This window comes from Macrobrachium nipponense, chromosome 1 (assembly GCF_015104395.2).
Source record: "Macrobrachium nipponense isolate FS-2020 chromosome 1, ASM1510439v2, whole genome shotgun sequence".
Lineage (NCBI taxonomy): Eukaryota > Metazoa > Arthropoda > Malacostraca > Decapoda > Palaemonidae > Macrobrachium > Macrobrachium nipponense.
In genome coordinates this window covers 52,240,367-52,255,516 of record NC_087200.1, presented here as the reverse complement: position 1 = coordinate 52,255,516, position 15,150 = coordinate 52,240,367, and the positions used below count along the sequence as shown (strand labels likewise).

Here is a 15,150-nt window from a genome sequence, read left to right as displayed (position 1 = left end):
TTAATACACATTAAACTTGTAAAATGTCATATCCTTCCATTTCACATTATAGATAGCATATTCACTGGAAGGTACTGAATAACAATTCTTCAGTCCCTCATGAATTCCATAACTGCCTAAATATTTTATTGTGCATAGGTCTCAGCACTTGGCCTTTAGCCAAAATTCTTTATTCCCTGTCTTTCTTCATAAACTTTTTCAATTAAAGTCATATTTTCATCCTTCTGTTGTCATTCCATAGTTGTACTTCTGTCTGTGCCACATTTTTCTACAGTTGACCCTATTGTCAGTTCCGGATTCACGGACTCACCCATTCACAGATTTCTCTGTGGAACATTTAGACACATTATTCGTGGTATTTTTCACTGGGAAATATTCACTAATTACTGTATTTACATATCCTTTTCATGAGTAAATGCACCTTTTGTGACAAAACTATTAAAATACTCGGGTATAAGCATTTTTGGAGGAGTTTCAAATATTTGCCTATTTTAGCTATTTAGGGAGGGGGAAGGGATTGTGGTACACATCCCCCATGAATAACGGGGTTAGGCTGTACCTTTTGGCATCAGGCTGTACCTTTTGGCATCACGTGTGCTTCATCTTTCTTAAAGTTTTTGCACTATTTAAAAAGAAAGATTGTCAGTAATTCAGATTGTGTTGTATGCTGTGTAATTTTTAAAATGCAATATGTGCCAACTTTGAGGAATGCAGTGAATTTATGTTGGAATATCAAATTTTGAAGTCAGTAGTTATTAACACGAATTTATTCAGCTGTTGAGTAAAACTAGTGATAATGAGTATTTGACTTATTGCATTATTCCAAGTATAGTAACTTTACTTTTTGTACTGGCTTTGTTTTATTCATTACTAGAACCAAATTTCCAAAATGAATTAATTATGAATTCTTATGTTTCAGGCTATGAGCTATCAAAATTTGAGGGCAAAACAGGATCCCCGGAGAAACCGCTCAGTGACTTAGGCTTACTGTCATACCGCTCTTACTGGAAGCAGACAATATTGGAAATTCTGATAGGACTAAAGCCTCAGGAAGGACAAGAGAAACCTCAGTTGACAATCAAGTAAGTTTATTTTAAATCTAAGTAAAAGAATAGTAGGTAAAACATTAGGGTTTTAGCTATAAAGGCTGGAGCGGGAATCTTTCCTGATGAAGAGGTTGAGAAGGCAGGTACATCCTTGCCAAGATTCTGGGATAAAACAAGTTGAAAGAGTATTGTTGTTTTACACTTTTTGCCAGAGGAAACCTTTCCAAAAAAATTGTGAGTTGAGAGTTTCTCATGAACTTTTTCTTGCTCTAGTGTATACATGTCTGAATAAGTCATTCAACAAAAAATGCTGTAGAAGCTTTTATATGAAAAAGGTTTCCAGTATCAATGAACTTGGCAGTTATGGCAGATAACACTTACTAAGTAAATCATTCAGGTTAGTCTACTGGAATTGATTAGTCAATGCTAAATGTGGAATAAAATCTTATATTTGGTTGTTGTTGTAGAAGATTTATATTTTACAAAATTTTATTTGAAGGAATCATCTATTTAATATGTGTAGCAGGTTGTTTTATTATTTTTGTTTATTATGTAAATTTTCATAATTATTATTGTAAGGAAAAATATTCAAATAACCCTTTGATTACAGGGAGTCCCAGGTTAATGGGGTTTTGGTTTTCCAGTGTTTGGCTAACAATGATGTTGACCAGATTTTGGGTGTTATTAAGCAGTTTATTGGTGACAATAAACTGCTTAATGGCACCATAAAACCACTCAACAGGAGTGTTAACCAGATCATAGGCCCTTTGGCATTGTGAATGCTATTTATTTGGTTAACGTTGATTTTCGCTTACCTGCACTCTGCCAATAACCGAACCCCCGCCATTGACTGGGGGTTGCCTTATTTAAGAAGTGTACACCCAATGTAAAGCATTTGCATGCCATGTATGGAAAACTCATGAATTCATGATAATCATAAGAGTGAAATTGGTTACTAAGTATTAGTATTGTGAAATTTCTTTCTCTTTGCAGTGAGATCTGTGAACAGACAAGCATCAAGAAAGAAGATGTAATATCAACTTTAACAAACTTAGAACTTATCAATTATTATAGAGGGCAGTATATACTTACTCTAAATAAGGAATTAGTTGAAAGTCATCGTAAGGCAATGGAAAGGAGAAAAGTGAGAATTGATTCCAAAAATCTACATTGGACCCCTAAAGACTGGGCTAAAAGAGGAAAATGGTAATAGTATATTGGTTTTCATTAGTGCTGTATGTGCAACTGTAAAGTTTCATTTTCCCTTAATAAATAAGTAGTAAAGTTGTAAATTTCTTAAGTAATACTGTTCTATAAAACGTGAATTCTAATTGGTAAGTACTAATAAATCATTTACATTTAATATACAAGAGAATCTGTTACTGCTTTCACAAATGCGCCTCATTTAAGGAAAGAAAAGGTGCTCAATTTTCATTTACAATGTAACATTTATTATTAAAACAGAAAGATAGTTCAGTGTATTTATAACCCAGAAAACACGGCCAATTTTTATTCGTTATTTATGTCTTCAGTAATTTGGAAGAGAAAATATGTGTAAGTATACTGTACATATCTTCAGTAATTTGGGGGATGAGAGATGTTTCCGCACTATCCTCGATGGAAATGAAGTGTCAGTGTTGAAGTCAGTTGAGATAAAAAGCTGTTGCAATGAATTTTTTTTGTTTTTGTTTTGGGCTATGAAGGGTGATGGGGTGAGAAGTGAAGAAAATTTGGGGAAGAGACCAAAAAAGCAATGAGTTAAAGAGGACAGTGGCAATAACTTGTTTTTCTCTGGGTCTCCCCTTATTTAGGAAAAATGCTTTTTGGTAAACCTTTTACTAATCATGCCATAATTGCATTCAGTCCCCACTCAACAGTGAAGTTAAAAAGTAAAGGAATCAATAAGTAGACTTAAGAAAAAGTGCCAGGAATCACCGAAATCCAAAAGTGGTTGGTGAAAGCCACTGAAGAATACATTGAAAGGACACCCAAAGGATGTGTGACATTTGGGAAGGGACAGAGAGAGAACCAGGAGAAGAGGGCAATGGAGAAGGGGAAGGAGCTCTCGATCTATGATGCTTCTTGCTAGAAACTCCATGATAACTCTCACAAAAAACAGAGTCCAATCTTTCAACCTGAAAGAATGCCTCCGATGGGTTGACAATCGACTACAATGATATCATAAGCTGGGAGTGACATCATGGCAACAGGCGGGGGGAGTGATGTCACCGAAGCTGGCATCACATGTAGAGAGGGCTGCTGGGAGTGACGTCACAGCATTTGGACTGGCAGCCTGAGTCGATGGCCTCACTGAAGGTGAGATGAAGCGCGAATCAGGATGTGTCATACTTGTTGATGGTGTCCTGCTTGGTGGCAGCACATGAGAACCAAAGTAGTGGAGACCAGGAGGAGGGGAGACTGCCGGAGGAGCCGGATGGGGAAGGCGAGCAGCCATGAAATGTGGCAATAGGCCTTCCAAGGAGAGGGTACTCCGAAGGCCTAGGGAAGCACAAACAGCCGCCATCTTATGCGAATTTGTATCTAAAGCAAAAGAGTAAGATGGAGTTGCCTGCTCTTTCCCGGGTGGGAGATTACCTCCCGTGAGAGAGGGGGCAACGTTATACCCAAGATCACTCTGCGCAACTCCTGATACTTCCAAAAGTGAATCAATGGAAGAAAAGAAAGGTAACAGGGCATCAATGGAAGATGTAGCTGAGGGAAAAATTCTGGAAGAAGGGAAAGCAGCATTGTCCACTCAGGGAGGCGTGAATCCTTCCCAAGAAGGACAAGTAGACATCCTACGGCACTCCCTCTTATTTTAGAAACACTTCCAAAGCGGCACAGTCCAGGAACGACATTCTGGGCAAAGGTTAACCCTTAAACGCCAAGCCACTATTTACCAAAGTGTCTGTCGTATGCTGGCGGCGTTTGGGAGTTAGCGCTGAAGCGGAAAAAAAAATCACAGCACGCTTATTTTTTAAGATTAAAAGTTCATTTTTGGCTCCTTTTTTGTCATTGCCTGAAGTTTAGTATGCAAGCATCAGAAATGAAAAAAAATATAATTATCATATTTAAATATTGGAATATATGACAGTGCAAAAAAAAAAAATCATATATAATTATATACAAATCACGCTGTGAGCAAAATAGTTAAAGCTAATGAGTTTGTTTTTTTTCGTTGTATTGTACACTAGATTGTGATGATTTTTATATATAACAAATTGTAAAACTATCAAAGCAACTAAGAGAAAATATTATCACAAAATGATGCATGAATTCGTAATGTGTGGATGTAAAAACTTTTTTTAAAAAATTCACCGTAAATCAAAATATTGTGCTAGAGACTTCCCGTTTGTTGCAAAATGAAGGTAATTGATTGAATATTACTAGACTGTAAGTGTTTTAGCTTACAACTGCAGTTTTTGACCATTTCTGTTGAGTTAAAGTTGACCGAAGGTCAAATTTTTTCTATTTATCTTGATATATGAAAATATTTCAAAACTGATAAAAGCTACAACCATGAGTTATTTTTTGTTGTATTCTACATAAAATTTTGCACATTTTCATGTATAACACTTTATGTAATGCCTAATAGAAAATGGTGCAAAAATTACGACAAGGTAAATAAACAAATTCTGAGATTTTCAGGCGAGTTACCATGCGCGGAGGTAAGGAAAAAGTTTTTTTTTTTTTAAATTCACCATAAATCAAAATATTGTGCTAGAGACTTCCCGTTTGTTGCCAAATGAAGGTAAATGCTTGAATGTTACTAGAATGTAAGATTTTTAGCTTACAATTGCATTTTACGACCATTTCGGTAGAGTCAAAGTTGACCGTAGGTTTTAATTTTGGCACTTACTGTGATTTATATGAAAATATTTCAAAATTGATGAAAGCTACAACCATGAGTTATTTTTTGTTGTATTCTGCATGAAATTGCACACATTTTCATGTATAACACTTTATGTAACGTCTAATAGAAAATGGTGCAAAAATTACGACAAGGTGACTGAAGAAATTCTGAAATTTTCAGCCGAGTTACAGTTTTTTTCAAAAATTTACCATAAATCAAAATATTGTGCTAGAGACTTCCTGTTGTTGCAAAATGAAGGTAAATGATTGAATGTTACGAGAATGTAACGGTTTGAGCTTACAATTGTGTTTGTTCCGACACGTAATACAAACCCTCAGTCCTTTAACATAAGGAATGTACTTACGGTGTAGCTGGAATTACGGCCGTTGAATCTTGAACAAGGTGGTTAGGTAGTAACTACCGTGGGGCAGGCTAACCTCCCTGGATGTAAACACTTCACTTTGCTTTCAGCTGTCTTCCGATGAAGAAGTGTGTTTGTGAGCTCCGGCTGACTGGTCGTTGATCTTTTTTCCCGGTGGGATCCTTTTGGTTTATTTTTTGTGTTTTAAATAATTATGCATATACGGTGTTTGATATCAATACTAAACAAAGCTTTGTCCTTGTTTTTCAATTAATATACAAACTCACTTTTTTGATAACCTTTGTAACCGACCCTCTACTTGTATTAAGAGTCGGCGGCTAAGGTATGCCAACATATTATTTACATTCTTTCGTCCTTTAACACTGGCTCCGACCTGCATGAGGACTAGATATGTATTTAACGTGAGGATGAGACATGTATTTAACGTAAGTGATATTGATCCTGTAACGGGACATGTATTCATCCGGAAATTACGCTTACGCTTGAGAATTACCGAGGGAACTTCAAAGGTTTGTCCTTGTTTTGTTATGGTAATTTCTCTTCTTCTTCCTTTCACTTACTATCAGAAGAAGGTAGAAGGATGGGTGCCCTTGGATGCGTGAGGAGTATCCTCATTACTGTAATAATTTTTCTTTATTTTACAGACTAGTGGTGATTGTGTTTTCAGCAGTATTGGTCGGATGCTCTTCGTATTGGTTATCCTAACCTTGGAATTGTATGACTCATTGCATGTTGTGTACCGATCCTTGAGTATGTGTACTCATCCCCTGCTGATAATCATATTCATTACCACTACTACCCTGGAGTTATGTCACTGGACGAAGCTGTCGCGCTGCCCTGTGAGGTTTATCTACTCCTGATGGTAGAAGTCTGGCAGAATTCGCAGGAATCGAAGAGGAAGAGATCTTGTCAAGTGTCGTCATCCTCCTCTTCGAGATCATCATATCTTCATGCCTCCTCCCCTTCAACTTTTAAGGCTTTGCCATAGAAGAGAAGATAGTCTCCCCCCCTAAGAAGTCTCGTCACGGGACTTCTAAGGGTCTGTCTTGCTCCGGTGAGACAGGTGAGTATTCCGCTGGTCCTCCCGTTCCTCCTGGAACGGGGCCCATCTCTCCTTCCTCAGGGAGGAAGCAGACGGGGACCATGGAGGTACCGGCCACCGCTGGTATCTCCTCTTCCACCTCCAGACCGGGAACCGTCTTGGCTGCCCGCTTGTGAGCGTTACCAAGTGTACGGGCACCTATGGGTGACCGTGCAGCCAAGGTCCAGACTGCTGAGTACGCTCACCGTGTCAGGACCCAGGCACGGAGCGGAAGATGGTAGGAGTCGCTCAGGTGACTCTTGCCAGACCGGCGATCGCTCTCGCAGAGATCGTCCGGTACCTAGGGTTGACGTGACGTTCCCGTGGGTCCATGCACGCAGAGACCGGTGGAGGCGGGCCATCCAGCTCTCTTTTAATTAGTTTCTTTCTTTCAGAGAGGTTTCGGCCTCAATGAGGACTTGGAAGAGTCAGAGGACGGTATCGGCTGTCGCCTGTCAGGTGCACGCTCAGCCCCACTCAGACGACGGTGGCGTTCGTGCGACCGACCAGTCTCGGGGGTGGCAGAGGCTTCATCTGCCAGGTAAGAGTTTCGTAACCCTCCTCGAGGAAGTGTTCTCTCCACTGCTACTCCCGCAGGTCCCTCCGGACAGGTGCAGTTGGGCCGTGTTGCTACCGCAACTGCCCCAACTCCGTCCTGGATGGAGGACCTGTCGGTTGTCCTGAGGGAACTGGCGAAGAGAAAGTCCAGGAAGAAGAGGAAGGTGTCATTGTCGACTTCTACTGCTTCTTCCCCTTCGAATTCCAAGGCCCCTGCCGAGGAAGAAGAAGGTGGCCTCCCCCCCCTCCCCAAGGAGTCTCGCACAGAGACTTCTAAGGGTCTGTCTCGCTCCGGTGAGACAGGTGGGTCTTCCGCTGGTCCTCCAGTTCCTCCGGGAACAGGGACTGTCTCTCCTTCCGCAAGGAAGAAGAAGACGGGGACCGTAAGGGCTGTTACCTCTGTTCCCGGTTCTAGAGGTTCCACCTACGGACCGGGAACCGTCTTGGCCGCTTGCTTGCGAGCATCACTGAGTGTACGGTCACCTAAGGGCGAGCAGCCAAGGTCCAGACTGCTGAGTACGCTTAGTGTGTCAGGACCCAGGCATGGAGCGGAAGGATGGTCAAGAGTTGCTCTGGTGACTCTCGCCAGACCGGTGATCGCTCTCCGGTACCCATGGTTGACGTGACGTTCCCACCAGGCCGTTCACGTAGCGAGGCTGGGAAGAGGTCCCTTCCTTGCCACCGGGTCCAGCCTCGCCTGGACCTGGCCCAACCTCACCTGGACATGGCCCAACCTCATCTGGACCTGGTCCAGCCTCGCGTGGACTTGGTTCAGCCTCGCCTGGACCTGGTTCAACCTCGCCTAGACCTGGTCCAACCTCACCTGGACCTGGTTCAGCCTCGCCTGGGCACGTCAAGAGGACGGTGCTCACTCTCACCGCGTTGGTGGACACTACCAGTCACCTGACCGTCGCTCCCACCAAGAACGGACGGCTTGCACGACTGGTAGCAGCTCCCTTGACGCACGAGACCAACGCTACCATCCTCGGTCCAATGCTTCTCCGGAAGGAGACCGCTGGTCCAGACCTGCAGTTTGACCACCACCGTGGTTGGTGATCGCCTGCAGTCCTCCCAGCCTACCGGTTCTGCTGGTAGGCAGGGGAGGAGCGTCGTAGCAGCTCTCCTGACGCAAGAGACTGACGCTCCGTCCTTGGTCCAGCACTTCCCTGCAAGAAGACCGCTGGTCCAGACCTGCAGCTCGATCGCCACCAGGGGTTGGTGATCGCCTGCAGTCCTCCCAGCCTACTGGGTCTGCTAGTAGGCAGGGTAGGAGCGTCAGGTCTCCCTCACCTGTCCCTTCAACCTCCTCAGGCTACACCGGGAGGAATGAGGCGAACAGGAGTGATCGTGATGAATGCACTTCTTACGGTCCGGCCACAAGCCTGGTTCAGTCTTGGGACCAACATATCCTTGCTCAAGTGGTTGGAGGAAATCGTGGGGGCTGGCGAGGACGATGACGCTTCCCAGACTCTCGGAGTGACCATCATCGCTGTTCATGTGACAGTTCGGCTGGACCACGCACACAGAGACCGGGTTGGGCTCCCCCTCCGATCCTCTTGAGAGGTTTCGACCTCGATGGGGACTGGGACGTGTCGGAGGACGGTATCGGCTCTCTCCTGTCAGGTGCACGCTCAGCCCCACCCAGACGATGGTCACGGTGTCGGCAGACGTTTAGCCTACAGTACGAGTTTCGTAACCCTCCTCGGGAAAACGTTTTCTCCAGATGGTAACGTTTTCGTATCTTCCTCCCCCAATCCCTCTCTCCCTATAGCTGCGACAGGAAAGGGAGGGATCCTGCAGAGCGTTCTCCATAGGACTTTGCGTCAGGGACTGCGTTCCTGGGGGAACCTTCGGGTCCTACCGGACCTAAGTCCCCGTTGTTGAGGAAGGATCTTGCCCTTTCCTTGATTTCTAGGGGAATCGGGAGGACCACCATCCGATGATCGTCTGACAAATTTAGGGGGTTTTGCCGAGCGCTTAGAATTCTTCAGAGTTTCTAGCACTCTCTGAGTGTTCTGGTCTTCTACGATCTGCAAACACTTGGGTGAAACCACGGTCCAGAGTAGGCGAGACAAGAATCCCAGAAAATTGTTACTACGATAATTGGGAATCTCGCTGAATGCTTGAATCACTGGAATTTCTAGCGTTCAAAGGAAGTACTGCTGCTGAAGGAAGAATATCTTGGGAGGGGCTCAGCCTGGATGGACCTGATGGTCCGTTGCCTCAGTAGGCGGCCAACCCGGGATAGAGAAGAACGGGTGGGAACATCCAGTTCGGCTTCAACTATCGTCTTCGGCATCCTGTTCACTGTAGAAGTCTTCCTTTGGGAAAACTTCACCTTCGCTCTCTTCTTTAGAGAATGAAGGGGTTGGCTTTCAGTCCTTATTCTTGTTCCTCGAATGAAAGAGAATTTAGGCTGGAGGTCTATGTACAGGAACCTACAAGTATACTATGTATATTACCCTCGCAACATGCTTCTGTTATCAGTTGAATTGTCCGAGGTGTAGGCACATACCGTAGTTAACTCTACTGGTTGTGACCAAGACGAATAGTATTGTCTTAATTGAACTGCAACTCGGGACTGCCCTGCAACCTCCCAGGAGTTACCAGTTTCGATTTTGAGATACTTGTGGTATTGTTACAACAACAACACCACTGCGTTTGCATTCACCGAAATCTGTTTCGGTTAAAATGCAAATGCTCGAGCGTATTTTTTGTGCTTGATGGTTCTAGCCGAACGCATTCCTTCTTGGAATGGATTACCTGATAACTCAGGATGATGAGTAAGCAAGAGCTAGTGGTGTACAGGCTGCCTGCCGCAGCCCAGTACCAGCTGGCTCTCCGAGATAGTACGGTCGGATATTGTCTCTCTCCTCTGCGATGATTGACTACTGAACCAAATCTCTACCCCACAATCACAGACTTAGGTCTCTGGTTGGTGGGAATTCTCACATATGTGTATGACCATCTCTACTGCATCGCCTTTGCCGTTGCGAGAATTTTCAGACAGAGATATCTCACTAGACTTATCATCTTTCTGTTTACTGCACAGTATTAGAAGTCTGTAGCCTAGTCTCCCACTGCATCGCACCTGCCGCTGCGATGACGCAGAATGATTTCTTCAGACATCTGAGTTTGTCTTCTAAATATATCTCGTATTTGTAGGTGTGCAATTGTTCCTTGTCCACCCCTAATTGTAGATGTATAACGGAAGACATCGCCTGTTCCCCGCCCTGCCAGCTCTACTTCCAAGTATATAGATGTCTTCCCTGATCCAGTCCATGGGAAGTGGTTCTTCAAGCAGTACAATCCTGGTGTTTTCATTACTGAAAAGCGCTCCGCTTTCATTGCAACTCCGACTTCTCACCGAGCAGCAATGAAGTAGCGGTTTAGCGTTTTCAGTCCTCTGTAAAACAACAGGGATTAAGCCGTCTTCACGTGTTGGTGTCATTGACAGGACTTTTCTACGTTCAGAATCTTGAGAGTTAACTTCTCTCGATTCAGCTGTGAAGACATAGGTCTGCATTCACCTATTACCTTCGTCTTCAACGGCACATAGTATTGTTTCTCTTTAGTTTAGATTCAACTACTAAGAGAACTTCTGTCTTGCCATCAGGGACCTCTGTCTCTAGAAGACAATTGACATTCGTCTGTTGGGCACATGCCTTGAGAGAATCATCTTCTCGCCTTTCAGCATCGGTGGCAACAAGATGGACGATTTGTATGGCCTCTTGGCATAACCCTTCAAAAGTCTTTAGCCACTGCGGAGACAACGAGACGGTGAGAGACTACGCCGTAGTGGGATATGAAACCGCGAGAGACTTCGTTGCAGTGGGAAACGAGACCGTGAGAGACTTCGCTGCAGATGGATAAACCAGTGGACGGGTACTGGACACCACACCGAAGAATATGTCGGACAGGAAGATGGATAGGTCATTGCGACCATATCTTTCTTTCTCTTTGGGACTGCCCACAGGTCCTTGGAACCCCTTTTCCCTGGACCAGTGGTGGATGCTTGCAAGATGTGTTTGCTTACCCAGCTCCTTCAAGAGGACAAGTTGCATCTCGTCCATGGTGTGCAGTTGTAGAGGTAAGAAGGATGCGAGAGTGACTGGCTCTCCCCCTTCCACGCCATGTCCCTCCTCTCCTCTTCCTTCGGGTAGAGGATAGGACTCGAACTCACACTGGCTGGTTGGACGATTGATGCAGTAAGCTTACACATAAGCATCCTTTTTATGTTTCTTATCAGAATCATAGAAGCAAGGGGAGGAAGGAGACTGACAATAATGCAAATTCTTTCCAGAACCTTGCATTATTGTTTCCGACGCCAAATATTCTTCACAGCCCTTTTTTGGATGAGTCACGATCCCTCACTCATTTCGAAAAGGCCGAGAAGTCTGACTCTTGATCATGCAGCTCCTATACTCCGATCAAGTTGTCAGAGGCAGCAGAGCACTCCTCCTTGCTCTTACGACCAGGAGGAGTAGCCTAGGTGCGCAGAACTCCAGTCAGTTCTAGAGGCTCACTCAGATTCCTCCTACCAATCAGTGAGTATTCCTTATGTAAAGGACTGAGGGCTTGTATTACATGTCAAAACAAATCACAATTTGTTGTAAATTGTATTTTTTCTAACTATACAAACCTGAGGTCCTTTACATATATGTATGCCCGCCTCATGCCACCCCTCAATCTGAACCTGGGATGAAAGGCAAAGTGGAGTGTTTACATCCGGGCAGGCTAGCCTGCCCCACGGTAGTTACTGCCTAACCCCCTTGTTCAAGATTCAACGGCCATAATTCCAGCTACTCCGTAAGTAATTCCTTATGTTAAGGTCCTCAGGTTTGTATAGTTAGGAAAAATACAATTTACGACAAATTGTGATTTTTGGGTAAGCAAAAAATCTAACATTCTAGTGATATTCAATGATTTACCTTCATTTTGGAACAAATTGGAAGTCTCCAGCACAATATTTCAAATTATGGTGAATTTTTGACAAACTTTTTCCTTCCCTCCTCGCGCGGTATCTAGGCTGCAAATCTCGGAAATGTTTGAGTCACTTTGTCGTAATATTTGCACTGTTTTATATTAACTGTTACATAGAGTTTTATATATGAAAATGTGCGCAATTTCATGTTGAATACAACAAAAAATAAATCACGATAATTCGACATTCGGTCAAATTGACTCGACTGAAATGGTCGAAAAACGCAATTGTAAGCTAAAAATGTACAGTCTGATAATATTCAGTCATTTACCTTCATTTTTCAACAAACGGGAAGTCTTTAGCAGAATATTTCAGTTTATGGTGAATTTTTGAAAAAAACTTTTTCCTTCCCTCCTCGCTCTGTATCTCTGCTGCAAATCTCTTGAAATGTTTGAGTCACTTTGTCATAATATTTGCACCGTTTTATATTAGCCGTTACATAGAGTTTTATATATGAAAATGTGTGCAATTTCATGTAAAATACAAAAAAAAAATAATTCATGGTCTTAGCTTTTATCATTTTTGAAAAAGTCCCGCAAATTTCCGAAATGCTTGAGTCACATTGGCGTAATATTTGCACCATTTTATATTAGCCGTTACATAGAGTTTTATGTATGAAAATGTGTGCAATTTCATGTAGAATACAACAAAAAATAAGTCATGGTCGTAGCTTTTATCATTTTTGAAAAATTTGCATATAAATCATGATAAATAGAAAAAATTTGACATTCAGTCAACTTTGACTCTACTGAAATGGTCGAAAAACGCAATTGTAAGCTAAAACTCTTAGTCTAGTAATATTCAATCATTTACCTTCATTTTTCAACAAATGGGAAGTCTGTAGCACAATATTTTGATTTTTCCTTCCTTCCGGGGGCGGTATCTTGACTGCAAATCAATGAAATATTTGAGTCACATTGTCGTAATATTTGCAGCGTTTTATATTAGCCGCTATATAGAGTTTTATATATGAAAATTTGCGCAATTTTATGTAGAATACATAAAAAAATAACTCATGGTCATAGCTTTTATCATTTTTTAATAAGTTGCATATAAATCACGATAAATAGAAAAAATTCAACATTTGGTCAACTTTGACTCGACCGAAATGGTTGAAAAACGCAATTGTAAGCTAAAACTCTTACAGTCTAGTAATATTCAATCACTTACCTTCAATATGCAACAAATTGGAAGTCTCTAGAACTATATTTCAATTTATGATGAATTTTTGAAAAAAATTTTTCCTTCCCTCCTCGCGCGGTATCTCTCCCGCAAATCTCCGAAATGCTTGAGTCACATTGTCATAATATTTTTACTGTTGGTAATTAGCCATTAATTAAAGTTTTATATATGAAAATGCGCACAATTTCATGTAGAATACAAAAAAAAAAAAAAAAAAGTTCATTGGTCCGTAGCTTTAATTGCATCTTTTCGAAACATTTGCATATAAATCACGATAAATAGAAAAAATTCGAAATTCAGTGAAATTTATCTCGACCGAAATGGTAGAAAAACGCAATTGTAAGCTAAAACTCTTACAATCTAGTAATATTCAATCATTTACCTTCATTTTTCAACAAACTGGAAGTCTCTAGCACAATATTTCGGTTTATGGTGAATTTTTGAACAAAACTTTTTTCTTCCCTCCTCGCCTGGTATCTCGGCTGCAAATCTCTGAAATGTTTGTCACTTTGTCGTAATATTTGCACCATTTTATATTAGCCGTTACATAGAGTTTTATATATTAAAATGTGCACAATTTCATGTGGAATAAAACAAAAAATAACTCATGGTTGTAGCTTTTATCATTTTTTAAAAAGTTGCATATAAATCACGATAAATAGAAAAAATTTAACTTTTGGTCAACATTGACTCGACAGAAATGGTCGAAAAACGCAATTGTAAGGTGAAACTCTTACAATATAGTAATATTCAATCAATTACCTTAATTTTTCAACAAGCTGGAAGTCTCTAGCACAATATTTCGAATTATGGTGAATTTTTGAAAAAACTTTTTCCTTCCCTCCGCGCGCGGTATCTCTGCCGCAAATCTCTGAAATGCTTGAGTCACATTGTCGTAATATTTGCACCGTTTTATCACCAAAATGTTTGAGTCACTTTGTCATAATATTTGCACCATTTTATATTAGCTGTTACATAGAGTTCTATATATGAAAATATGCATAATTTCATGTAGAATACAATATAAAATAACTCATGGTTGTAGCTTTTATCATTTTTTAAAATTTTGCATATAAATCACGATAAATAGAAAAAATTCGACATTCGCCCAACTTTGACTCGACCGAAATGTTCGAAAAACCCAATTGTAAGCTAAAACTCTTACAGACTAGTAATATTCAGTCATTTATCTTCATTTTGCAACAAACGGGAAGTCTCTAGCACAATATTTCGATTTATGGTGAATTTTTGAAAAACTTTTTTCCTTCCCTCCTCGCTCGGTATCTCGGCCGCAAATCTCCCAAATGTTCGAGTCACTTTGTCGTAATATTTGCACCATTTTATATTAGCAGTTATGTAGAGTTTTATATATGAAAATTTGCGCAATTTCATGTAGAATAAAACAAAAAATAACTCATGGTCATAGCTTTATCGTTTTTGAAAAAGTTGCATATAAATCACGATAAATAGAAATAATTCGACATTTGGTCAACTTTAACTCGACCAAAATGGTTGAAAAACGCAATTGTAAGCTAAAAATCTTATATTGTAGTAATATTCAATCATTTACCTTCATTTTTCAACAAATGTGAAGTCTCTAGCACTATATTTCAATTTATGATGAATTTTTGAAAAAACTTTTTCCTTCCCTTCGCTCACGGTATCTGCCGCAAATCTCCGAAATGCTTGAGTCACACTGTCGTAATATTTGCACCGTTTTATATAGCTGTTACATAGAGTTTTATATATGAAAATGGGTGCAAATTCATTTAGAATATAATAAAAAATAACTCATGGTCATAGCTTTTATCATTTTTGAAAAATTTGCATATAAATCACGATAAATAGAAAAAATTCGATATTCGGTCAACTTTGACTCGACGGAAATGGTAAAATAACGCAATTGTAAGCTAAAACATTTACAGTCTAGTAATATTCAATCATTTACCTTCATTTTTCAACAAATGGGAAGTCTGTAGCACAATATTTTGATTTATGGTGAATTTTTGAAAAAAAAACTTTTTCCTTCCCTCTGGGTGCAGTATCTTGGCTGCAAATCAATGA

The 15,150-nt window shown here is 41.1% G+C and overlaps 1 protein-coding gene across 1 annotated transcript in view; it reads left to right on the top strand.

Annotated features, from left to right (window-relative positions):
- LOC135218786 (histone acetyltransferase Tip60-like) overlaps positions 1 to 2,517 on the top strand; it is a 179,095-nt gene extending 176,578 nt beyond the window's left edge. The window contains exons 9-10 of the mRNA XM_064255236.1: positions 920 to 1,082; positions 2,040 to 2,517. Coding sequence (XP_064111306.1) covers positions 920 to 1,082; positions 2,040 to 2,256 — 380 coding nt within the window. The 3' untranslated portion in view covers positions 2,257 to 2,517. The remainder of the gene's footprint in view (positions 1 to 919; positions 1,083 to 2,039) is intronic.
- Positions 2,518 to 15,150: the final 12,633 nt, after the last annotated feature.